This window comes from Ammospiza nelsoni, chromosome 2 (assembly GCF_027579445.1).
Source record: "Ammospiza nelsoni isolate bAmmNel1 chromosome 2, bAmmNel1.pri, whole genome shotgun sequence".
In the NCBI taxonomy this organism is placed as follows: Eukaryota; Metazoa; Chordata; class Aves; order Passeriformes; family Passerellidae; genus Ammospiza; species Ammospiza nelsoni.
The window spans coordinates 10,863,419-10,890,646 of record NC_080634.1 but is presented as its reverse complement, the minus strand read 5'-3'; the positions used below and the strand labels follow the sequence as shown (position 1 = coordinate 10,890,646).

Sequence of the window (27,228 nt, the reverse complement as noted above, 5' to 3'; positions counted from 1 at the left end):
CCAGCATTACTTCATTAGCAGTTTATATGAATGCTCAGTTCCAAAATATCTGTTACCTTGTTTACAATGATTTTCAAGCTCATACACAAATTTACTAAAAGGTGAACTCATGTTACTGTTCCATTAAGGAAGCCATGTCTTGCTCTATATTTGCACCTAAGACCTAAACTTAATGTCTACTATACCAAGTATGGTATTTCTATTTTTCTATCAGCAAACTATAAATCTGACTAATTTTTAGCCTGCGTGCTTTCTGTTTTTATACCTCATTATTGTATATCATTACTGCCTACAGCACTACAATAAAAAACATGTAGTCAAGAGGTATCATAGCCACAAAAAGCTTAAAAAAACCCCAAACAACTGGAAATCGTGAATTATCTTTGGATCAGGTTATTAAGAGTGTTCCTATCAATCTGCTTCTGTGCTTCGTTTGTCCTTTGAATACTCATAAATAATTAGCTTATCTCTTTCTATCAGTGTCTAAAATAAAGGACTAATGATGTCAGGACAGCTTGCTTTGACATTTATGAAATATGCTATGATCTACCTGTAACTGATTGTAGGGGTAGCTGGAAGAGCATATTTTTAGATTGCTTCATTTTCTGTTATCAGAAAATCTGTCAGCCTTAGCTGGAAGGTTTAAGCTGTTCCCCTACTTCAAGGAGGCCTCTCCGTGTCGTGCCCTTGGGAAGCATCTGCTGTTTAATTTTGTGAGCCGATGTTCAGGTAAAACTGCACAAGATTAGCCAGGTCCTTCTCCTTTTTTTTGGTGCACCTGCTGTCCCCAGGGCACAGAGGGGGCTGAATGCTGTCCCTGGGGATCAGGGTTGTGTGGGAGGCAGACCCTGGGGCTGGTTTGGGGTTCCCAAGGAAAGTGTAGGGAGAAAGGAGGGAAGTGGGGGGAGGATGTTGCCAGCAGGTCCCTCAACCTTCTCAGGCTCAAGGTAACCCATTCTCCTGCCTCTTGAGGCACCACCTGTGAAGTGAGCTTTCCTTCCCTCCCAGAGGCAGGGTTTAGACCCTGTCCCTGCTTCTCCTACATGATCCCTTGCATTACTGTCTTTATTGATAACGTCACACCAGGTACCCAAAGGGGCCAAGTTAAGACCACACGAATGCCTTATATTCAGGTATTGTTATTTTCTCAAGGGCTTGCTGAAATTTCCATCTTTACAGTAGCATAGCTGTGCCACTTCACTATTACTTCAACAATATACAATTACAATTTAGCCCCGATGGGTAGCTCTTCATCATTACCAAGCTGCTTTTGACTCCATGTGTCACTTCTCCCACTGGTGAGCACAAATCCAGGTTTGCCCACTCAGGTGCCCTTTGCTCACCACCCACCCCACACCACGCTGGAGGAGCAGATGTGTGTGGGTCAGGTGACGGAGATGGGGCCCCGTTCCCCTGCAATCCCAGCAGCCAGCACTTGGCATGGGGCTAAAGAAAATAGAACAAAAATAGGAGTTTCTTCTGGGCATAGGCAGGGGGAAGCAGCGTTGTTTCAATGTCAGCAAGGTACTCTCTGCAGAGCTGGATTGCCTGCCCCCACAGAAAAATCCACGGTCCCTTTTCCCCACCCAGAATTAGGAGATTAAACTCAGGTCTGACATCTTTTGGTCTTAGAAGCAATTGACAGGTTTTAGCGAAAGTGCCGGATTGCCATAATCCGGTTGTAGGGTGGCAGATGTTTGCTTAGCTGGGTTTAGGTCACCAGGTGGGATGGCCTCTCTTCTTCAGGTTAGTCCCAGGACATAGGAGACGGAGTAAGATGATCTTTTGAAACTCAAAGTAACAAAGGGTTACAGAGGAACTCTTTCTCTATCAGAGTGATGATTTGTGGCAGGCTGCTTTAGATGCTGCACTGTGGCTGCAGATTCTTCAAAGTATCTGCTGCTTCTTCTAAGTATAATCTCAATTTTGTGGAGGTTTAACATGAACCAGCTGTTCTACAACCATATGGTGACCTGAGCAAGACACTGAACTGACTAGATTTTTTCAGTTTTACTAAGTGTGGTGTTTTATGTGGATAGAGAAAAAAGCAAGATAGAGAAGTTTATAAAATATCTCTCACTGCATTCACTTCTAGACTTGGAGCAGCTGCTTATGCTCAGCCTCTGAACTGAGTCAGTCAATTTACTCCAATAGATAGTAAATCAGTCCCTTTATCCTTAATGATTAGACAGCAGCAAAAGGCACATCTGATAAAACATGGAGAAATCCAACACAAAACTTAAGCTTTCCTCATGGAGAAAGAAATGAGCCCTAACTGTGACTGAGCAGGTTAATGGCAAAAGTGTACCAAGTAAAATCATTCTGCAAAGTGAAAGCAGGATCAAAGACATTAGACACAGGCAATAGCGTGTTTAAGTTACAATAAAGAGTGCCTCAAGCCATATTTGTCAGCTACTATTCCTGTCTTATAATTAACAGCAGATTACAATTGAGTTAAATCTTAACACTTCGCATTGCAAATTTTCTGTAAACAAAGTAATTTGTTTGGTTTAATTCTGTATTCTAAGTAACCCTTATAAAAGTTTTACTTTGAAAACTACCATCCATCTCTTAAATTCAAGAGTTTTATCTGACCTGGCTTCCTTAGACATTTTACTTATTTTTTACCAAGATTAAAAAATACACTGTGGAGTAAAATTATCTCAGCTTTGAAAATATGAAATTGCATCTGAAGCAGTGCTTCAGTATGTAGTAATTTACTGTGGTGCCTCTAAAGCACAGATGGGAGAGTATAGAAAGAGGATTAAGCTGCTTTCCATATCCTAAACTTTATCTGGGATAACACAGAAAACTGTGTCATTCATTACTGCCTGGGGAGTTCTTAAGTGTTAACAATTTATCCAGCTGATACAGTAGAAAAACTAGGAAGAATTTTTTTTCATTAGCAATAACAGACTGCAACTAAAATGAAAGTCAAAGTTGCATTGCAAGAGTTTTGTTCACCTGCCAAACAGAGGAAATTAATTGCTTCACCTTACATCTAAGCCAAAGCCTAAGTGCGTGGACTCAAGAAAAGCACTGCTGAAAAATTTATCTGGAGTCCTTGTTTCTGAAAAGGCTATTTTTGCTACATTAAAAATAAAGAATAATGAGACACTAGTTTTAATACTTAATGCCATGCAAAGTTTATGTTCATACACCATTCTTCACATCACACAACTAAAATGGTTTAGGATTTAGTTGAGAACTTATTAAAATCAGAAGGAATACACTCATTAACATTTAGCAGCCTTTGGATCAGAGCTACCCAAAGATTCAGCTGATAATACCAACACATGCAAGAGATAACAACCAAAGTTTTGTTGTCCCTTGTAATTATATATCCCTCATGTTTGTTTTCACTTGGATACTTTGGCAATTTTTCTAGACACTTCTGCTTAATCTGTGCATTTGGAATTAGCAGAATTTTATGACTGCAGTAGTTTTTCAATGATTTTTGAGTTTCTACAAATCCAAAGTTGTAATGCTCAAGTGGCAAGGGTATTGTGTTTTTTCTGTAAAGATGTCATTGCAGAGTAGTTCTTAAGTTTGTAAACAGAAGCCCATTAATATGACATGTGTATTTTAATTTAAAGAAAGAAAGAAAAGGTCTGTACTTGCAGGTTTTCTAGATGTTGTCACAAACCAGTTTATGGAACCCAGGGTATGTGTATATATATGCACATACGTATTTAGATAGATAGGTATGCACAAAGATTTCTCTGCCTCAAGAGAATGCATATAATCCTGAAAGTGGTAAGTTGATTGAAAATTTTTCCATTACATCTTTCTGTCAAATTCTGCAGGATTTCTGCATGAAAGCCTTGACCTGCATTGAATCTCTTTTTACATGGTATTTTTGTCTCAGTTTCCACTGAAAACTCTTGCTGCAGATCTATTTCTCTTCTCCTAGCTTTTGTTCTATTAATGTCTGCTCCCAGTTTCTTTTTGTAGGCTGGGCTTTATCTTCTGCTACTACAATTAGTACAAAACCCACAGGTAACATGGAGATGTAGGATACCATTTGAAAATGGGAAAACATCTCCAGAGTACTTAAGATCACACAAGCAGATCACACATTGCACTCAGATGTTTGGTGAAGAACAGATGAGTATCCCATCTCCAGCAGTGTCTGAAATTTTTATTAGTCATATTCAGAAATGTAATTCCAGCCCTCACATTGTGTTTTTTTCTTTTTGACTACCTAATCCCTTAATAATATATTATGCCTTTCTTGGTGTCTGTGAGATAAATAATATGCTTTTTTTAAGGAAGTGTAAACTACACCCAGCCAAACTTGTGGCTGTGGCTGACACCACTTGCAGAAGCAGTGGAAGTTTCCAGGCTAGGATATGTGCACACCCATTTATCTTCTCCTATTCAGTTTTCATATGGTGCCATCATTTTCTTTTAAATAAGATTCCCTGTGTCCAACTCAATCCAACTGGGTTTTTCCAGCAAGACACTGGTGACAAAATGGACTGATTGTGTGTAGCACTAAGCCTGTGGTTAGTGCTACACACAGCAGCAAGCTACTAAAAATCAGCCCATAGCATTTGGCTTTGCCACTGTCTTTTTGGAATGGCTCCTTCCTCACCCTCACTGTTTCCCTCCTGGAGGAAGGAATGCAGTGGTGAGCAGAGGGAGATGACACAGTAAGATGCATGCCAGCCTTTGCTCCTCAAGAGGTCACATAAAAGTAATAAAGAAAAAAAGATTGGCAATTGTACTAGATATACTGCACAGTTTACAAACTAACTGCAGAATTAGACTGTTTCCAGTTTCATTCAGAGGATGAACAAGTATCTTTGCTGGATGCTTAGTACACAAATCTGGTTTGTGGTTCAAATTTTGGTTTTCTTCTGATTTCTTCCTGAGCACACATAGCCAGTCCTCCAAAACATTCTATTTTACTTGCTGCAACAATTTTCATTTCTGCTTGAGTGAAATCAATATTTGTTCTTGGAGCTCTGACTGGGGAATTCACTTGTATCCTCTGTCAAGTGATGACTGCTCTGGCAACCAGGCCAAAAAGTCATGCTCAAGCTCTTACACATTTATACACACCTCTCCTTAGCTCCACTGGTGTCTAATTAATCTGCATAAAGCAGAACAGCTGATTCAAGGCTCTGGAGAAGGAGAAAGTCACCTGGTGTGGTGGAATCACATGAAGGGAACAGAAAGCAAGAAGAAAATTTGAACCCTAGAGATAAGGGATGCTGTGACTGGTGGGTTGCAGCAGGAAGGGTAGAGTTCTGTCCACTCCTCTACCCTTATTCTCTGCAAAGATTGCTTGGGTAAGGCTGCTCTGAAGAAAGCAGTCAGATTAATTGCAGAGATACCATAGGAACATGAATGCATAAATTAGAGATCCTGATTTAGCTTAAATGTAGGGTAGCTGTCTAGCTGCTAAATATTGTCAAGAAATCTAGAGTGTCTGAATTTTTGCACAGATAGACTTTACATTTCTAAGTATCACTAAGCATCTTAAGAGTGAGGAAGCAACTGAAACCACAGATTTGAAAATCAGCATTTTGACTTCAGGCATTCCTTCATCACTGACTGCTAGGTGACATGTATACGATTTTGGTTTTTAGTAGTACAGACAATAAACTCAGCTGTATGACAACATTGGTGTAGTGCTACATTCCCTGCCATGGGGCTGCTGAAAGGATAACTCTGCTAAAGATTGTCAAGTTTTAGATCTGATGCTACTGGTACCATGTGAGTGCTTGTAATGAAGGTGGGAGAGGATGGCCAGCAGGGCAACCTCTGGAGTCCCTCCCACCCACTATCCTGGGTAAAACTGCTTCTAGATGTTTGTAGCACTAAACCAATACCTGTGTGATTCAATAAGCTTTTCCTGATGGATATTTGGAGTTTATTTGTGAACATTTCTTTCTGCATACAGCAGTGTTTGACTTTTGGTGGTTTTAGGGTAGCAGGGTTTTTGAGCTACATGTGGATTCAATAGAGTTAGAGTAAATCTTGGCTATTCCATGCTTATCCAGGATAAAAAAACCCAGTAATCTATCCCACTGAATCCCACTTTGAAGAATTTGAGTGAAATAAGAGCAGGGAGAGTCACAGGGGAATGGGTCCCTCTTTGATGTACAAGCCTTTGAACTGTAACTGTGCCAGTTGTCCACACCCTTTTTGCAGATTGCTGGATGCCTCAAGAACTGTCCCAACTGTTCCTTGCTCTCATAAATTAAAAGAAGTTGGCCTATCCAGGTAGAAATTCCTATTTAAATACAGAAATACTGCCTTGGGTTTTTTCCCTGTTCCCCCTCTCAATCCATCTGTAATTCATTAGAGTGATGTTAATTGTCCTGCTGAAAGACTGTTCTACTTAATGTAGAAAAATACTGACATTTCCTCAGCAGCAGGTTTTTTGTTGTATTGTTTGATGGTTTTTGTATACTTTTTTTTTTTAATGTATGTTCCAGTTTAAGTTATCCATCACAGGCTTTTCGTCAGTTGCCTGAGGTAATCATGCTCTGCTAAATCAGGGCATGGGGGCAAGAAAGGTTACCCTGCTCAACCTTTATAAAGTTTCTGGAACTGCCAATTCCAAGCATCTTGTTTAACCAGGATGATGAAAAGAGTGATAATATCCAGTTACTAGCTCTGAGACAATTTGGCCATCTGAGGTACCATGAGGACTCAGCTATAGCAAGCAAGGCTGTTCTCCACAGAAATGAATATGTGCTGGTGTGCAGCCAAGATTATTCTAGGGCTGCAGATGGCATCTACTGTTCCCACTGTATAAGCCTGGTTTAATGTGACTGGTGCAGACAGTGTGTAGCCGATGGATTTTTTTTTTTTTTTTTTTTTTTTACTGATGGGATGTGATAATCAAATTTAAATTTTGTTTTCCCTAAATATTTTAGAACACACCAGCCATGTGTTGTTCTTACAACATGTCCTGACAGTAGTGTAAGAACTTCTTCCCCAAATATGGATCTTCTGCATATTTGATTATCTTAATAATAGCCTGCAATAGCTGGTACAGATGGGTCCTGTTTTGGAGGTACATGAAGTCATGAGTTGCCATTGGGCATGAGAACTGCCATTTTTTAAAGGGGCCATAAAAGGCAAATACAGTTTATCTCTCACATGGCACAGTATGTTTGTAGAAGTGATGGCAAGTGCTATAACACATGGGGAGGCAGTAAGACAGTGTAGCAGGGTTGTGGATAGTCAAAAAAGAGGACACTCCAAGCTGGAGGCTCTGCAATCACATGCACAGGGATGTAAACAGCTCAAATTGCCACTGTGTCAGTTGATGCCTCCTTGCCTCTAAAAAGCAGCCCTGTCCTAAGGATTAGCTACCTGGGTGTGACTGCTTGGGGACACCAGATCAGCTGGCACAGCCCAGAGGAGAAATATCAAGCTTTGCTGATAGCCACCAGCTCAGGATCTATCCAGAGCAAATTCCATGAATATCAATGTTCCATCCAAACAGCGTGGAGCTGTTAAGCTGAGTAAAACAGCAAGATGGGAAGAAGTGCTCTGTGGGCAGCATTCATTACTTGCTGAAGCGTGAACTATTTTATGTGGGCTATTCCAGCTCACGACTATATTTGCAGCCCTTCAGTGTTTGGACTGTTGTCTTCCAAGCAAATTTGGTACTTCTTGGATGCATTATTACTTGCACTTCAGAAGTCGTTTAGAATATTGGAATCTCAATGGATTTTTCTGAGTAGAGTTTGATTCCCAAGTTGCAGAGTGTTAGAGAAAAGCTTTATTTGACACAACAGCAACTGTTGCATTGTTGTACTCTTTAATGTAGAACTGCTATAGACTGCTGATCTTCTCAAACTGTATCAAGGAATTGTCTTTTTTATCAAAAAATGGTTTTATACAGCTCCTGAATCTACGTTAGAATTGGTGTGATCAAAATGTGTTTCTTGTACAGCAGAATTTGTTGGGAACAATATATAAAAGAATACATATCTAAATCAGCTAAGAATCCATGGGATAGGTAAGTGAAAACTAAGTGGAGAATTTCTGAGTTGCTAATTTGGTTTCCAAAATGGGGAGTCTCACAGAAACCTAATAAGAAAATGAGAGCATGAGACAGGAGCTTACCAGTATAATTGTTAGGCTTTATTTATTTACTTTTATTTTAGATACTGCTGCAGCCTCACTGTCTGCTAGTGAGTTCCTCCTGATTTGATGAGCGTGTTAAAGAGTGTTGGGGAAGATTCCTGAGGACAGAAGAATAATTTTGTGTTGGGTGTACAAATTTAGGCAGATGCAAGCTGAACTGGCTGGCTAAAAGCCAGGTCCAGCCCTAAAAACAGCAGAAAATAGGGTGGTATGGACAAAATAGTACATTGTGCTGAGAGGCTACTCCTGGAGATGTAGGGGTGGAGGGTGGGCTGTGAGAAGCAGCTGGCTCCTGTTTCTCTCAGAGCGTGGTGCTGTCAGCAGCCATCTGTGGCTATGTCCTGAGGATAAGGCAGTGCTTGGGAACAGGAATAGGTGTCTGTGGCCACAGGAACTGGGGGAAAGTTAGGATAGACTGGGGGCAAGTTAGGATAGACTCATAATCATAGAATCACAGAGTGGTTTGGGTTGGAAGGGATCATCTCCTTGCAACCCCTCTGCCATGGGCAGGGGTACTTTCCCCTATCCCAGGTTGCTCAGGGCCCCATCCAGCCTGGCCTTGAACACTCTCAGGGATGGGGCAGCCATAGTTTCTTCTGGGCAATCTGTGCCAGAGCCTCACCACCCTCACAGGGAAGATTTTCTTCCTAACAGTGACTTTAAACCTACTCTCTGTTAGTTTGAAGCCATTTCCCCTTGTCCTGTCATTCTAGGCTCTTGTAATCTCTCTGCCTGTCTGTAGGCTCCCTTCAGGTACTGGAAGGTGCTGTAAGGTCTCCTCAGAACTTTTTCTTCTCTAGGCAGAACAACCCCAGTTCTCTCAGCCTTTCTTCCCAGCAGAGCTGCTCCATCCCTCAGATGCCCTCGGTGCCTGCTCTGGGCTGGCTGCAGCAGGTCCCTGTCCTTGCTGTGCTGGGAGCCCAGAGCTGGATGCAGCCCTGCAGGTGGGCTCTCAGCACAGGGGGCAGAGGGGCAGAATCCCCTCCCTGCCCTGCTGCCCACGGGCTCTGGGTGAGCCCAGCACACGGGGGGCTCTGGGCTCCCAATGGCCAGGCCAGGGCCAGCCTCTCACCCACAGCACCCCCAGGGCCTTCTCCCAGGGCTGCTCTGGGTCCATTCTCCTCCCAGCCTGTCTTTGTGCTTGGGATTACCTCGATCCAGGTGTAGAACCTTTTGGTTTTGTTGAATTTCATGAGGTTCACACAGATTCACCACTTGAGCTGGCCAAGGCCCATGTGGATGGCATCCCTTCCCTCCAGCGTGTTCACAGCTCCCCACATCTTGATTTCCTCAGCAAATCTGCTGAGGGTGAACTCAGTCCCACTGTCCTGCCCCCCCACCCTCAGGCTGTGTCCTACATAATGTATAAATTGCTAGGGGAACCCTGAATTAAATTGCCAGAAATGCTAAGATCAATAGATGGATTCTTCTTGGCTTCATTTAGCTCTGGATCATGCTCTCAAGGAAGAAATAGATGACTACAGGCCTTAACCTGAATTCTCATAGGCAAGAGTGGAGAGGTAATCTTTCTTGCAGAGTGGATTGGAAAAACTCTGCTAGCCTTTCCAAATTCTGTTCCAACTGCTCCCACCAGGCCTGGGTGGCTTCAGACTTAAATGGCAGCACTGATTGTTTGGAGCTCTTTCCAGCAGGGTGCTGTCATCTTGATATTAAAAAAAAAAAAAAAATCCATCAAAGTAAAAGGTAAGTAGGGTGATGGAAAACTAAATGTTTGCAAAACAGGCCAGTTCTTTGAATTTCCCAGTCCATTACATAACAAAAATGTGTGAACTGTGTGATTAAGAATACTAAGTAGTAAGTACAGAAATCAATTCTGTTTAGTGAAGATTCAAATCCCCTTGAGGATTTAAAATGTTTTTTTAAAGTCTGAGGAGGTGTGTGGGGGGTGACATCTTTTCTATAAATGCATAGAATTACTAAACACGAGGGATTTATTTAACCAGGAAACTTACATTACTGAGATTAGACATCTCGTTTTCAAGGTGCTCTGGGAAGATAATGACTCCTATACCCATAATTCACTGTAGACATCAGTTTTGTCTGATAATACATAAATTGACCTGATGATAGAAGTTAGCAGTTTTCACTCTAAATTGCAGTATAGTGCTAGATAGCAATAAAGAATGTGTGGGGGTGATTCATTGAGTTTCTGTAAATTATAGAGCAGGGGATTTGGCCCTCCTGTTTAGGAAATATGCATTTCATCTCTAGAACAGAGATGCAGTTTTTCCTTTCATTAAAATATAAATGCTCTGAAAAACAAAATTAAATCTTTTGGAACAAGGGAAAGACCAATGTGGTTATTTAACCTGAAAAGAAGGTTAGCCTCAAGGAATAACTGAATGTTACAATGAATCACATGGAAAACACCTTAGGCTTTTGTGATGCTGTGATTAAATGTGATCAGTTAGCAGGAGAAGGTGCGTGAAATTCTGATTACAGAGAATTTGGTGGGACTTTTGCCAGTGACTTTATTATGCACAGAGCTTCCTTTGGATCCTGGAAACTGTGAAAGCATTTTACTTGCCTATTTGATTTTGAGTTAGGGAATATTGGCTCTTCTTGTCTTTATTTGCCTGATTTTTCTGGGGTGAAGTAAATGTTAGAGCATTTTATGTTGAGTAAGATTAAAATAGAATCTGAGCTAAACTCTGCTGAAAATCCTTGTTGCAAAGGTGTAAAAGCTGCTGTATTGAATTGATCCCTGCGTCTGTAAGGTTTTCTTCTCAGAGGAGGAGCAGACTGTTGCAATTTGGCAGAGTTGAGGAGGATTGTGAAGCTTTTTCCTTACCAATTTTTAATTAGCTGCTGAATGTAAAAGGAGGAAATGAAGAAGCTGCCTCTAAATTGAAGGAGATTCTAAAAGAAAAAAAAAAATCAATACCGTTTAAGGAATTAGATTTTTAGTTGGTACTTCATGGGTCCTTTCCAAACTCTTAAGTAGATGTAATTTAGAGCCACTGATTGGAACATCTGATTCAGGAATATCAAATGTTAGTAGCTCTGTCTTAGAGACTCTATTGTGTTTGTGGTCTGAAATGGAGCTTTCTACCATTTAGAGTGTCTTGAGGGCATGTGCATGGCAGGAAATGTTTAACTTGTGTTACAGCAGAAGTCTCCCAGGTTCAGACAGGGATTTCTCATGGAGCTCTTGGCCATGGGTTGTGGGTCACACAGCTCTGCACAGAACTGCTTTGTCACCTGCCTGTTGGAAATGAGCAGGAGCACCTGAAAGGAGACAGGGGTTTTATGCAGTGTGCACCAGTGTGATTGCCCTCATGTGTCAGGGAATAAGTGGGGTCTGGAGTAGGCATTGGCTCCAAGGAAGTGCTGAAAGTTTTTCTCTCCAAAGAAATGGGACAGCAAGAGGGAAGCCTCTGACTTAATTTCTGAACTTCCACTTTCCACCAAGATAATAGCAATGCGCTGTGTTTACTTTGAAATGATATTAAAGTAATAATTCAGCCTTTTACATGGAGTGACTAGAGAAATGTGGCCACTCAGCCTACAAGAAGTTGCGTGTTTAACACTCAGACTATATCAGGCAGTAGCATTGTTGCTTTTGGTTTTCAGCCTGTATGAAAACATTCAGATGACAAAGAAATGATGATCAGAAGACAACTAGATGTAAATTTAATTAAGGATTGATATGCTGTAAGAGTAAAAACTGGAGGAGGAAGAAAATAGGAGCAAAAATTATTTCCATATTTACTGAAATGCGTCCAAGTTAACAACTACTAATACATTTTTTTTATCTTTGTCCATCACACAAAGAAATCTGTGAACCACACAGCCCAGCTGAGTTCTCCCAGTGGCAGATGAAGCTGCACCAGTAGAGTGGCTGTCATTAGAAGGGGAGCCTGGAGCTAGGGCTCAGTTGAGAGTACCTGCACCATAGCTTGACCTTTCCTGCTTGTATGCCAGGTTAGATTATGGATTCCTACTTACTGGGAACACATACCTGAAATCCAGTCTCCTCAAAAGGCCAAGGATGCCTTGAGATGTCAGCTATGAAGTCTGTCATTGTGCAGGATAGAAAACTCAATATATGAAAGTCTCAATTTGTGTGACTTTTTTTTTTCTGTTTTTCCTTTTTTGTTTTTTTTCTTTTTTTTTTTTAGGATTTAGAGCCCAAGCATACAGAAATCATGGAGCAGTGACAAAAGAGAATTAAATGCTAACCATAATGTAAGATTAAAGCTGCAAAGTGAAGGTTCAACTATTTGATAAAAAACTTTTTCCTGTCCCCTGTTATAATGGGTTTGCTGTTTTGTTATGCTACTGCTGCAGAAAAATGCACTATTTATAACAGATAAAATATACTTAGAGGTTACAACACTGATGCCACTTTCAAATTTGATCTATTTAGTTACTGTTTTTTAATTATTCCCCAACTCAAATTCCTTCCACAGAGCTGTGGTGTCAAATGGCATTATGAACTTACTGAGTATTTTATTTACATTATTCATCCTGATAATGATCTGTTGCTTCTTATTTTAATTATTCTAGTAGGTGTTTCCTTACAGTTTGTGATTTATCTAGTAGTCTAATGTCATCTCTAGTTTAGGCCTATCAACAAACTTGACCCTTACAGAAAGTTGTATCAGTGAATAACAAACATCTAAAGTGTTACTTTTTCATAAGAAGAGTTTTTTACCACTGACAGTATCTAAAACCATGTAATATGTGCATTTTTGCCTTCCTACACAATTTCCTTGCCATATATTTGTATCTGTAGCTGTAGGTACAGCTTTTTCTATTTTAATGGTTATTCTTTATTTTTCTCTGTTCTGCATGTCTATAAATATAAGCAAAATGAAAACTTAATAGCTTTAGTTTAAGGTCTGCCCTTGTAGTTATTCTTTCCTTGAGGATCTGCAGTATAAAATCAAGAAACTTTCTCCTAAATATTTCAGAGTATATAGCCAAATCACTTCTAAAGCTACAATCCAAAATGAAGAAATTAAATCAGTCTGAATGGAAGATTCAGAGTTACTAATTTTCATTTTACTATAGTAACTTATATAGTACTCCAGTCTTTCTGGAGTTTTCCAGATAGCTATTACTGTAAATAGGCATTAAAAAAAAACAAAAGCAATTAATTCTCTGTAGCTGGAAAGGGTGCTTTTGGTCATTACTTTCATAGTGCTCTGCACATGAGGTTTCTGCTGGTAGTTTAGTTTTTCCAGCTGGAGAACCTGAGGCACAGGAAGGATTAGTACTTGCTCCCTCACAAGAAAACTAGCAAGTGAGCCATAAAGCAAATGCAAGCCCATCTGTGGCAAGCTTGGTCTCTCAAATGTCTATTTTTGTGTCACTAGGTGGTAATTGACAAAATCTGGTACTATTCCTCAAGTTTATAGAAGAAGTAAATGAGAAATCTCTCATCAATTTTCTTCCAAACAGTAACATTTGTCATAAAGCTCTTCACAGCCATCCCTACTTTACTAATATGTGAAACCAACCTGAAATTATAACTGGAAAGGAGGCCTGGGAAAAGCCTTCAAGAAGACTTCTACATACTTCACAGCAAATTGGAAACATGTAAATTAAGGATTTATCCTTTTAAAATCCTGTGTTTGTTTGTGTGAGCCTTGTTTGGGTTTTGCTCATGGTAGAAACTAATTTATGTTAAAATGTATTTATCCTGCCAAAGTACAGACATTTCAGATTTGCTGGCATGCAGGTTCAGACTAAAAAATTACTAGAAAAAACTGAGAAAGTCAGAAGTAGGGGTGATGAAAGAGATACCTGTCCTTTACAAATATGAAGCTGTGGGCCCAAAGAAAAGAAATCAAGATCATGGTCACAACACGACACTGCCTCTCTGTTAGTGGTGAATTTCAGCTTCTCTGTTCAGTACCAATTGCTCCTTGTTCATGTAATCAAATTTCATAGCATTCACATAAAAACTGTCAGAAATTAATTTATGGGAAGTTATTTGTGGGTTGGTGGGCAATATTATTCCCAACACTGTCTAATTTCAGGTATTTAATAATCTATAAAAATTGAGACTGACAGTGCTTTTTCTGCATTAATTCTTTGTTAGACTGTTCTACTTCACTATTGGTGATGGAATTTTTCTGGTTTACACCAGTTAGTGATAGAGACTAGTGTTTTTCTCTACAATCCCTTCTTCTTTGTTTGCTTGTCTGTATACATTAAAATACCTCTTACTATAACCCATGGATCAGTTTTAGCCACTCTCAATGTTTTTTTTACTTTCCAGATTTGCCAAGTTTTCAAACAGCAAAATTGGTTTAATCCTAATCTTCGTCATCAAGCAATCAACATGTTAGGCAGTAGTTTGGTAACTGTTTTTTAGAGCACAGGTGAACAATTTGAGATTTTGCTTGATTTTTCATTGGTTGGTTGTGGGTGTTTTCAATCATTTGTTTGTGACTCACAAGTTGGGGTTATTTTCCCCAAGATCTGTAAGTAAGAAGGTTCCATTCATAATGTAGTCACTAATAATTACTGATTTTTTTTATATTAATTCATGTGTATAGGAAACCAGCATTTCATGAGAATTTCTGTCTTTTCATAATCTCAGTAAATTGAGAAGATCTGCCTTGGAGTTAGTTGTATGTGCCAGTAGTCTCAGATAGAAAAAGTTTTATTTCTCTTAGATGATAAACTTTAATGGAAACAACAGCCTGCAAGAGAGCATTTTCTGAGTTCATGAAAATCATTCAGACCGTGCTTTTGTTTTGCTAGTAAACACTGCTCTTTAATTCAGAAAACAGTTTGTATTGGCCTGGGGAAGCCTGTCTCATTTGATAATGGGCTCTGAATCCAGTGGATTATTGCAGGGATTTTATCTTGCAGTAATCTCCAGGGAGAAATGTACAAACAGCTGGGAGAGCAAGAAGGAACCGCATTGTGCGGCAGGAGTTTGTGGAGCAGAATTTTGGGGTGCTGGAGTGGATCTCAACACCAACATGAATCTTTTCTGTTTTTCTCTGGTAAGTGTGAACAGACGTGTTTTTTTTTTTTTTTTAGTGGGTTACTGAGTTTATAAACTGAACTGGTGGGTGTGCTTTTATGGAAAGTAATGAAGGGTTTAAATCACAAACAGTGCAAGAGTTGTATAACAACAGTGAGTCTCTCTAGCCTGGACGAAGGAGGTTTTGTGTAAGAAATTGCATGTAGCAAAATATGATTCAGTAAAAATATAAAGCAGAGAATATATAATAAATGTGCCATCCACTATCTGGGACTATTGCAAAAACAGATATGCAGATTTAGTCATGAGGCATTTAATCCAAATACAGTAAAACACCTCCAAAGTAAGATAAAATTACTAAATATATGTATGTTATAATTTGTTCTACATGAGGGATTTCTTTAACAAGATAATAGTATCCTTTTTTCCTTTTTCAGTATTTTGGGAGAACTGCTAGAACTTTTCAAGCAATAGTTTTCTCTAAGCCAAACATGAGAAGATGGTAATCAGGAATAAATTAGTCATGGCAATATTTGCACAAAGACGGAGGACTTGATTTAAGAGCCTCTTTAGTTGGTTTTGCTTTTTTGCACTTTCTGTTTGTTTGTTTTCTTTGGTTGGTTGGTTTGGGGAATTTTCTTTTTTTTTCCAAGGCAACTGCTCAGAATGAACAGGTAAATCAGGATAGGAAATCCACAGAAACTGCTTTTGTTTTAAGAGCTTAACCATCTGCCAATACCAATGCCCAGTATTACTAATGGTAATTAGCTGAGTATATTTGCTGTGTTAACCCAGCACAGTAGATCCGTTTGCCCATTTTTCATCTTTTGTCCTGATGTTTAGTATATCTTTCCCATACATTTAGAAAGAACAATAGAAATCAATATTCAAACTCAAATAGGGCAACTGCTTTGTGTAAATCGTTGCTCCTGACTGCTAATACTATCTTAGTGCAGTGTCCCGGTGTTTTCCAGATCATAAGGATTAAAAGCTGGTTTGTACTTAAAGTAAAATGCAGTGGTATTTCAGGAATCCATGACAAGAACCTCTCAAAAAATAATTCTCTGGGAACTCAGTGACAATTTTGGTCATAGTTTAGTGTGAATGCCTATGTATTTGTACAAAGTTAACAATGGCTTTGTGGTACAGCCTGTAACAGCTTGAAAATACTCATTTCAGAAGTTCTCTGGGAAAGAACTGTTCTATCAATATTTTACTGTTCTGTTGGAGCAGCTCCTTGTTTTCTAAGTAGTTCACTTTTAAAAAAGGTGTTGAGCCTTGTATTGGTAGAGAAACCAACATTTAGATAAAATGTTAGGTAGATTGTGTAGGTGAGAGGTTCCAGTTTCCCTGTTAGACTAGGTATGCAGCACCCAGGGTTTCTATGGGAGAGACAATGAGTGCTGTGATAATGGATGGTTCAGACAAGTGAAAGCTGGTGCCATGGTAGTTTCTGTAATGAAATAATTAGTTCTGTTTAAAGATTGCTGCTAAGAAGATAACCTCCCTTCTTTACAAGCTTTACACGGGAGCCATTCCGTCTGCTTTGGTAATCTTGTGCTCACCCAGCAAAACACCTCTCAAGTTATCCACATCTAAAGATAATTTATAGATTATTAATGGGTTTCATAAAAGGAAAAGCCCTGTGCAGTCCTCCCTGTGCCTGTGACAGGGGGCAGTTGCTTTCAGTATTCAGATTGTCTAGCTTGGAAATGAGCTGGTGATCCAAGTATGTGCATGGGCCACTTTTACTCTGTCACCCTGTGACGATGGAAAGGCTGGCTACAAATTTATCAATATAAGTGTATTTTTCCCTTCAATGGAGTCAAGCCAGAAATAATGAACAGCAACAACATAATTAGGATTCAAAGACAACTTTTAAAGGTGTTATGGGAGAGAGTTGCTTAGTAGATGCAAATAGCCACCAAGGAATAGAAATCATGGTTGATTTACATTGAGTGAACATCTGGAGCAACTGCTAAACCTGAAACTGTGGAAGAGAAATTCAGACTCTTGACAGACAGAACAAAAAGAGCTGTACAAAAGAAATATTATTCTCATGGAAGTATTTATCTCATGTAGACTGACTGGCAAGACTTCAGACTGCAAAGATTGTGTGTATGTGTACTTATGTGTGCACATGCATAGACTGTTAAAATACACTGGTTTATAGCTTTTTAAATACCTTTCTACCCTGTAGTGGAGTATAGTGATTGAAGTAATCTACAACCTAAGAGAATGACAATAATATTCTGTTTAAACAGACTTCTGGCTAATCCAAATTGGTGGAACAACCAGGTTGTTAGAGGAACATCTGTTCATACTGCTGAATTTCAATTTATTTGCTTTCATATCTGTCCATAAAACTGAGACATAGTTCTAGTATGAGACACAGTGCTATGGGCCAGTCTATCACCAAGTGGTGATGTGGAGGCTGGAAACACATAATAGTCACAAGAAAATTGTGATGAGGCTTTGGAGCCTGAACTGGATTGTCCCCTTCCCAGTGAGGCAAACAGGAATTACTCCAATCTGTCACCACTTGGGAGTCCTCTGATCTCCTGGTATGAGTGCTCCAGCATGGGGTGTTTCCCCAGCATTACTTGGTGTCCTGAATTGACTTTAGAATGATTTGGTTTCTCAACTGAGATTATTTATCTCATCAGACTCACTGCCTTGTTCTCAAGAGATTTGTATGCAAATTACACTTGCTTTCAAAACCTTGTGTCCCTTTTCTGTTCACAAAATGATCAACAGGGTAAATGTCCCTTTTTTTTTTTGTAGATATGTTAGAAGGTCAACCTTAGACTCTACATTTGCAGTGTCTTTTCCATCTCATGGTGTTTAGCATGTCAGACAATTGAATCAGAACAATACTCTTTAAACCCTGTTTTTGTATGCATTGCAAGAAATTATGCTGCTAAACCACCTGTTTTGATACACTGCCTAATAAATATCAGAATCCTACAAATCTGATCAATTAACTATATATCTGAGCTGTAAATTCCTTTAGTTAAGGTCGAATTTTTCCCACATTATTTTCCTAAGTAGGCTCTCCAGTATCAAGGATATACACACTAGGGTTAGCACCAGTTCACCTGGAACAGTACCTGTTAAACCTATCCTCACTAATACTCACAGCCCCTGCCCTTCAGTAAAGTTTTCATAAGAAAGCACAGCAGAAACCTGTGTAAGAAGCCAGCAGAGAAAGGCTGTGACACTCCTAATCACAGTGTTGTTCACATCAGTTATTCAAGTTGAGCACTGCTCTTAGAATTTAAGCCAAAGAAGATCCTTTTCATTTGTCTATTCCTTTCACATATGGTGCCTTTCTAACCACCACTTTTGCTAGGAAAATGTAAAGTTAAGTACTGAGTGAAAGTCTAATCCTCTTAGTGATTTTCAGTAGCATTGGACTAGTTAGGTTTTATTTTGATTGTTGTTTTAAAGATGTGCTGACAGCACAATGTAAAATGTATTACATGTAATGTTATAAGCTGAAAAAGCCCTTGGCACTAAAAGCTAATGTTTCTATAGTGCAAAATGCAGAGAGAATGAGTATTAATATAAGTGATGTAGTGGATAAATGGTGAAATAGCTGGAGCCTCTGTGTTAAAGAAACCATAGAAAGGTGCTAATGCTGCTCTGACTAGTGGGACATGATGGGACTTAGGAATGGACTGGACTTAAAAATGTGTTTTACCAAAGAAGGATTGGCTGAATGTGGAAAGACCTTAATCTAAAGTGGTGCATGATTAGAAGAGATCTAAGTGGTTGAAATTTGTAGGGCTTCCCATGTAATCATCTCTATGTAGCCCTTGTTCCTTTTAGCTGAATTGCTATCATCCCACCACAGACAGGGTTCCACCCCTAAACCTGAAATGGAAAATAACCTGGCTGCATTACTAAATTCTCCTTCTTTACCTTTTGATGAACCTAGTCTCTACATGCCATGATGATAATAATATCATGCAAAGGGAAGAGCTACAGGCAATTATTTTCTTCTAGATCTGAACTAGCATATTTTGGATATTTTATCCCATGAAACTCCTGAAGCAAAGAGCTTCAGAAAGCTTTTTTATTCTGTGTAAGATAAAGGAAATGTGCTAACCACTCCAGAATTAAGCTCATATTTTATTCTGCTGTCTCTCATTTTCCTCTGTGATGTTGACTATGCTCAGGACTACTAAAAGAATTAATGTATGAAATGAAAAAAACTTTACTGACTTGGCAGGTTTTGGTATAAAAGTAGATTTAACTCTAAGATAAAATACAATAGAAGGGAGAAAGAAAGTTTCAGTTAAATACTTTGAGTTGCCCTCAAAGAAAGGCAATTACTACCAGGAAAACATACATTTATGAAGTATATAACCAGCAAGCAAAGAAAACAATTTTGAAAACTGAAGATGTATTTTCTCTTTTTTGGGTGCTATCCTTCTCACTCCTGTGCTTTTTTTGTGTGAGTTTTCTTTATTGCACTTGCTTTCCTGGTTGTCCCCTCTCACATCCTTGCCCTCTCTGTCACGTGTTCTCACTCTTTCCTGTGGCTGCACTCACCTGAGCCCACAAAAGCCTCCATTCCATCTTCTTTTGCGTCCCTTTCTTATCTTTTAATTCTTCTCCCACTCTCTCCTTTTACTGTTCCTTGCCTTTTCTCTCCCATTATATATTTCTCATGCTTCCCTTTCACAGGAGCTCTCTTCATGCTTCTCCCTTTCTTCAACAATGCCATGTATTATTCCCTATTGAGGAGAAGCAGAGGGGTTTCATTTTACGTTGCAGAATCCTGGAAAGGTTTTAAACTCATCCTTTTTGTCTAGAACCTGTGATTCTGCTCTCTCACCCATTTTCTCTCTTCACGTGACCTCACTCTCTTTTCTGCACCACCATGCCCTTTCTCCCTTGCTTAACACTTCATGGCCACTCAATCTCATGCCCTGGTGCTCACTTTCCTGCACCCTTTCTCCTTCTTTCCTGAGAGCTCTGTTTGTCACAAGGATTCCTTGCCCACCATTTCTCACATATTCACTGTTTCTCACAAGCTGTCCTGCTCATTCTTATCCCTGTCCTCACAACCCCTCTTTCTTTTGGCCTTGCACTGTCTTTCCCTTTCTCGTGACCTCACCCCTTCCCTCACAAACTCATTCTCACTGTGTCTCCTGCCTTCACACGCAATTCTTGCACATGCCTTCTCTTTCTTGAACAATCTCTCTTTTGCACACCATCTCTTGCTCATTCTTCACTATGTTATTCCCATTCCCTTCTTCCCATGCCCCCACTCTTGCTTCCTTGTGTTAGCTGATTTTTTGCATGCCTTATTTCCCAGTATGCTCTCTTTCTCACAGTCTTTCTCCCTTTCTCTCACATGTGCACTTTCTTGTAGCCTTGCTTGTGCATGCTGGTGCTTCTTTGCACACTGCCTTCCCAAGCACTTGCCCTTTCTCATGATGCTGTTCTTCTTGCACCCTTGCTCTGCCCTTTTTGCTTTCCTTTATGTGCTCTCCTGCCTTCAACCCTGCCCTTTCTTGCACCATCTCCTTCCTGTGCCCTCCTCTTTTCTCATGAGTGTTCTCTGTTATGTGAGCATTCCCTCTGATGTGGGCTTGCTCTGCCTTACTGTCATATTTGCTTTCTTTTTCTCTTGTACACACATCCTTTCTCACATCTCACTCTTTCTTTCATGCAGGGATGCTTTCTCATGCTCCCTCCATTTCTCACACCTTGATTTCCCTTACATTCCCTTTCTTGTGCCCTCACACTTTCTCACAACCTTGTGCTTAACCCTTTTCAAACCTTGGTGCTTGTTTTCTCACTCCATTTCTCTGCCCTTCTCCTTGTGCTTTCTCCCTCTTTATTTCTCTTTATTTCTCCTTTCTGGAGGGAGTGGCTTTGCTTCTCTTGTGACCTCCCTCTTTCCAGCACCTCCTTGCACATGCTGGCAATGTCTCCTGCAACCACGCCCTCACACACCATGGGTTTTGTCACACCCTTTCTCACACTTTTGCTCTCTTGCCCATGTCCTCCCTTTGTCACACCCTTGCACATTACCCTGCATTTGAGCTTTTTGGTGCCCTCCCTCTCTCATGTGCTCGCTCTTCCCCTACACTTGTTGTTTCTCGTGTGTTTACTGTCCACACACTCCCGTGCTTCCTCTTGCACTCACAACCTTTCCAGTCCCTTATGTCCACTCTTCCTCAGGAAAGCTTTACTTCTCATCCATGTAAAAAAAGCCAATCACTTGTTTGTAAAATTTTAAAAGTTTAATAGTAATAAAATGGTTATAGAAATAGCAATATAATTAGAGTAATAACAATTTGGACAATTTGGATTAGGACAATATAAGACAATAAAAACAAAGAGTTACGGACATCCGGGTACCTCTTTCTGGGCAACATAAACCCAAAAAAAACCACACGTTAACAGAGGGTTAACCCTTAAAAACAGTAACCTGTTGCATATTCATACAGCTCATACATGATGCATAAATTCCATTCAAACACAGGATTCTGTCTGGTCAGTGTCAACTTCTTCCTCTTAATACTGACGGCGTCTTCAGAGATGCGCAAGGTGGGAAGAAGTTCGTTTCTCCTGATAATGGAGCAATAAATTCTCTTTCTCTGAAAGATTTAGGTGTCCTGTGGCTGCTATCTCTCTGTGGGTCCTTTAAAAAAAGATCTTTAAAAAAAAATCTTGCATAGCATAGTTTCTGCTTTAACATTTCGTTAAAACCTAAAACTATATTTTACACACTACTTGAGAAAATTAATACAGCATTACTTTGTAAAACAACATATATAATATTCATTTTAATATTTGTGAAATGCCAACCATAAAATACACTTTTTTTTTTTCACAATCCAACATCTCTGTCTCGTGCTCTTTTTTCTTGTCTTCTCCCGCTCTCACTCATGGCTTCTCTTCTTTCACACATTCTGTCTCTCCCTTGCTACCCCATCCCTTTCTCTCTCTTCTCCCCTTGCTCCCTGTTTTGTGTGCTGGCTCTTTGTGCACTTGCTTTTCCTTTCTCACAAAAGCTGTGCTTTCCCATGTTCTCCACTTGCCTGCCTCCTCTTGCTCATGCCCTGGCAATTCTTCATGCACATCCTACTCCTTGTGCCCTCATCTTTCACATGGACCTGCTGTTTTTCCTGCACACTGGCTTTTTCTTATGTACTCAAGCTTTCTCACACTCTTGAGTTCCATCTTGCTTACACAAGATCTCTCTTTTTTGTGCCTGAGCTCTTTCTCATGTTTTCCCTGTTTCAAGCATCAATCCTCACACGGTCTTTCTCCATTTCTCTAGTTCCTCCTCTCCTCCCTCTCTTATCGTTCCTCTCTTCCCCCCTTCTCCTCCCATCTTTTTCTGTATACTTTTGGTGTATTTTCTTACCCTTTTCCTCCCCCCACCACTCTCTCCTTTCACTGTTCCTTGTCCCATCTTTCCTCTCCCTTTTTAGCTCTCTTACACTCTCCCTTTCACACAAGTTCTTTTATGCTTCCTTCTCTTCATTAAATAATCTCTTCATCAAAGTTGTGCTCTATTCCCTATTGAGGGAGCATTTCACATTTCCCTGTGGTTGCATTTCACATTGCAGAACCCTGGAAGTGTGTAACAAGTTTTTAAACTCATCATTTTTGTCTAGAAGTGCTCCATCCACAACTTCAGATGGGGAGGCTGAACCATCTGAACCATCGTTGCTATATGGCAAAATACTTACAGTGGTAAAAAATAAATGCAGTAATAAAAAAAAAATGCAGTTGCTGTCAAAACCCAGGCTCAGCTGGATGTTCAGCACTTCCATGTGTTTCATAAACTAGGCACCAATTTCTCAGGAAGCATTAACTCATTAGTTTCTAGAATAGGCTCAAGTATGTAACTTGAGTATTTTCAAGAAGTTCACCATGAAATATTACTCCCAAAATATTTATTCTAGTTTATCAAGAATCTAGCAGACTGAGGCAAATAAATATCCATTGATAAACATTGTGCTTGCAAAAATTAGTCATGTCTTTGAACTGCTGCTCCACCAGTCAAAAATATTGCCTGTAAAGCTTTATGTATTAATAATATAACTTCAAACATACATCTGTGTTTATCTTCTGTCATAAAGGAACAAATGCCTTTAAATAATAATATACTATGTTAATTTCAATGGTGTTGCTCTGCTGTAAGTCATGCTGCTATAAATTTGATTTATCCCTTAATTAATGCAGTTAAAATTAGTAATCAAAATTCATTGGGAAAATATTCAGTGCAGATCAAAATGGCAACATCTAAAATTTAGGATCATCAGTTAGAGTGCCTTTAGTTTTGCCATCTGCTTTCACTTAACTCTTGAATTATGAAATGGCAGTGTGTACATATAATCCCATCTCTTGGAGTTGTGGGATAAATGTGAAAATCTTAGTTTCTATTAAAATGTTTATATTCTTGTTGATTGGATAAAAAGAACCTTACATGTGCATTAAAACCCAGAGTTCAAAAATTTAAATGCAAATTGAATTTTTAATTCTAGCCATTATCATTATTTTGGGGACCTAAACCATAACTGTTAAATTCTGGGTGCTGGCAGCACTGTTTCTCTCTAATTTTTAGTAATGGGGTTATCTTTCTGCATCAAATTAACTTTACTTCTTTTTTTTTTTCCTGTATAGAAGTACTAGCTAGAAAACATTTTTATGGTTCATATAAAAGTTTTCATGGTATATGGTTTTCATAGTTTTCACAGAAATTTTCATGTAGTGTTCAGTTGGAGATTTACACCTGGTTTTACTCCTTCTGATCAGATAGTATTCATTTTTACTGCACCCTCAGCTTTAACATGGCAATCTGTGGTGTCTAAGTCATGATGCTGTGAACTCCAGCATTTGGATGCTTACTAAAATCAACATCTATATGCCTTTTCAGAGAAAATAAAACTAAGTAAAGGATTTCAAAAGATGGGGGAGGTAAAACACACACCATTATGCAGATCACACAAGCATCTTCCTTTTTAAATTACAGTTAATTGAATATATTTGTAAGTGTTCATCTCGGTTTAAATGTATTTCAGGAGGGCTCGATGGACAGCCTGTATGAGCCTGTCCCAGAGCATCAGGAAGCCAAGGATGCAGCTGCCCTTGAGAGCCAGGCTAGCACTCCAGTGAGCACACAGGGAAACTCTGGGCCACCTGACAGGTCCATGTCTTTGGTAAGTAACATTTCATTCCAAAGCATGCAATGCATTTTGCAAAAAAACTCTTGCTGTGTACATGGGCATGTGTGTTTTCTGCTGGCTTATCTGCCAGTTTGAGCTATTTGGACTCTTTAGAGCCACTGCTCACCTCTCATCTCTGTAGCCAATGACCTGATTTCTGTCCAGTCACAACCAGCACCCTTGAAAAGCAGGTCATGAGTTTCTCTACAGCAAAGGGAGATTAGTGCAGCTGCACCGGGCAGGGGAATCTCTTTGCAAGTAACAGAATATGAAAGCTCTGGGTACAGTTATTGGTATGGTTTGTCTCTAAAGAATCTACTATCACTGTCTTTGGTTGTCCTTTTTATTAATACAGAAAAATGCATTTCTAAAGCTTGAGTAGCAGGAATTTTGTAACTGATGGCCTCTGGAATAAACTTGACATTTTACTAGACCTCATTAGGCAAACATGTGAAGAAGGTTGTCTTCTGGGCTTTTTTTCCCCTTCCTAAATGTTGTTGCCCTACTTAATCCTTTCTTATTTGCATGTTATTGGTATAATAGATGATGCTTTTAATATACTGTGTTAAAGTATTTGTCAATTTCATAATCTTATTTATTTCAGAATCTCTGTTCTCTGCTTTGTAATGTGCCTTTGCTTATAATTACTGTTTCTATTTCAATATAAGATGCAGTCTGGGGATTGAATGAAGGGGAAATCAGGATGTTCATCATTCAGAGGAGACTGTCCTCCCTTCAGATATTGTGCCAAGTTTTACCCACGTGCACTCTGGGTTAGGTACCATGTACCTGTGATACTGCTGGGCCTTTGGTGCTGCAATATCACACAGCAGGTTTGCACACAGGATTTGCCTGGAGAAAGTGCTGGAGCTGGTGGGATGGGAGAATGCCTGGGGAATTATGGCATGCACTTGTTAAATTGCTAAAGGACTGAAAACAACTTGTTCTCAGACCCATCTGCTGTAACCACCTCACTTTGTGCATGTTCCTCTCTTCCACATAATCACCTTGGGACTGTAAATAATGGTCCTGCTTTTGAAAGTGTAGCAGTGCAGAGATCTCAAGATGATTCCTCACAGCATCAGCCTGTGGTGATGATCTATGAGCCTGGGCTCTGAAATGTCCCTACATTATAATTTTACTGCAGTAGGTGGGAGATGGTCTCCTGAGTGACAGGGCTTTTCCCCATTACCAGGCTGTGGTCTTGTCACTATAAGAATGAGCTACCAGTTAAGAGTGTAGAATTGTGGTTGTGAAATGTGGCTGTAACCTCATCCTAGCTTGACTGAAGTATGTTCATTGTGGGAAGCTCTGGGTATTTGTATTTGTGCACTGCATGCCATTCTACATGCCCAAAGATGAACATTATAGTACAGTTGCTACATTGATCCCTTTGCCATGACTCCAACTTAATTTTCAATGACTGCTACACTAATATTTCCTTGGCCAATAGATGTTAATTTGTTAGAAGCAGTATTTAGACAACATAAAATGAAAAAGGCAGATTTGTTTTTTTGTTTGTACCCAGAATAGGATATATGACATCCTAATGGACTTAGCAATAGAAAACTAATAGAAATTGCCTTTTCTCAAGGTATGGTAAAGACACACCCATGGCACTGTGCTCTGCTATGGTTTTCACAATGTGTAAAACTAAGGCTTAAAACTTCAGCAGTTATTTACATCAGGCTGTTTCTTGCTTTTTCTTGTTTTATTCTGCTTTTTATGTGGCAGCATCTTCAGACTTTTCATTGTATTGGGTTAGAGTTAGGCTTTATAAATTATTTGGCTAAAGAAAAATAATCAACCTATCCAGTAAAGCATGTTGTTTTCCTTGAGCCAGTCTGCAGAAGCAGATTTGCTACTAGTGCAGGATTAGAAAATCCCATACTTTGAACAAATTTTAGTGAAATATCTTTCACATTGTGGGATAGTACTGCATAGCACATGAAGGTACGTGTATAACACTGAATAGAAGAATCCAACACTTTGGTTTCTGCTAGAAAGTAATATAAAGGAAGTATCATGTGTTTTTGTTTTCTTAAAAGAGATGTTATGGTGATGGCACATTTGTTCATCATTAAATATACAGCTCATTCTCAATAAAAACAACACTAAACAGGGTAGGCACACTTGGCTTACTAGATACTAACAAGCTTCCCAAGGCTGGCTCTAGGTTTAATTTTCTGGTTTAACAGAAAATAAAAGAGTTAAGCTCAGCACTTAACTAAAAATAACTGGATGCTGTGTCACTGTGCTGGCTATAGAATCAACACGATTATTTATAAAATACTTTCTAGAAATGGAAAACAAGATTAGTGATGACGTGCCGGCAGAAAGACCTATGGAAAAATGTGGCTGAGGCCAGAGGCCTGTGTGTAATCTTATCTGCTATTTCTGGCCTGTGAGTTATTACAGCTACACCTTGGATGAAGCCGTTAAGCTTATTAACCGAGCCCATTTGTACTTCTCTCCCATTTTTAATTCCGTCACTCGGTTCCAGGCTGCAGGACAGCCCCCACAGCATGATAAATTCAGGACATTATTGGCTCCACTTAGCCATCCATCATTATCCAGTAATGCACGTACATAAGTGCACTGCTAAGTAGGTATGGACTGGAGTGAATCTTTGAATGGTTGGCTGAAGCACGGCAGGTTCCATGGAGCTGCTAAATCTCCAAAGGGTGGAGCTGCCTGGCAGGGCACACTTCCTCCTCCAAAGGAGGCTTTGGCCCTTCCTTTTTCCTATAAAACTTCAAAATCAACAGGGCAGGCATGCAGGATCAGATCTCCTCACATTTAAAAAGGTGATCAGGGCTAGGGAAAATTCTTCCTCGTAATGCAACCAAGGTAGGGATACTCTTGCAGCGAACTCATCTGTTGTAATTTGTCCTAATCATAGCTGGGCTGGGAAGTTCTTCTGGTGATTTGGGAAATACAGGGTAGTGT

General features: G+C 39.6%; 1 protein-coding gene across 1 annotated transcript in view; it reads left to right on the top strand.

Annotated features, from left to right (window-relative positions):
• Positions 1 to 648: 648 nt before the first annotated feature.
• The window catches only part of LOC132070234 (putative uncharacterized protein ENSP00000383407), a 37,872-nt gene continuing 11,292 nt past the window's right edge, over positions 649 to 27,228 (top strand). Inside the window, exons 1-3 of the mRNA XM_059466894.1 lie at positions 649 to 729; positions 14,965 to 15,101; positions 24,136 to 24,273. Of these exons, the coding sequence (XP_059322877.1) occupies positions 15,078 to 15,101; positions 24,136 to 24,273 (162 nt within the window). The 5' untranslated portion in view covers positions 649 to 729; positions 14,965 to 15,077. The remainder of the gene's footprint in view (positions 730 to 14,964; positions 15,102 to 24,135; positions 24,274 to 27,228) is intronic.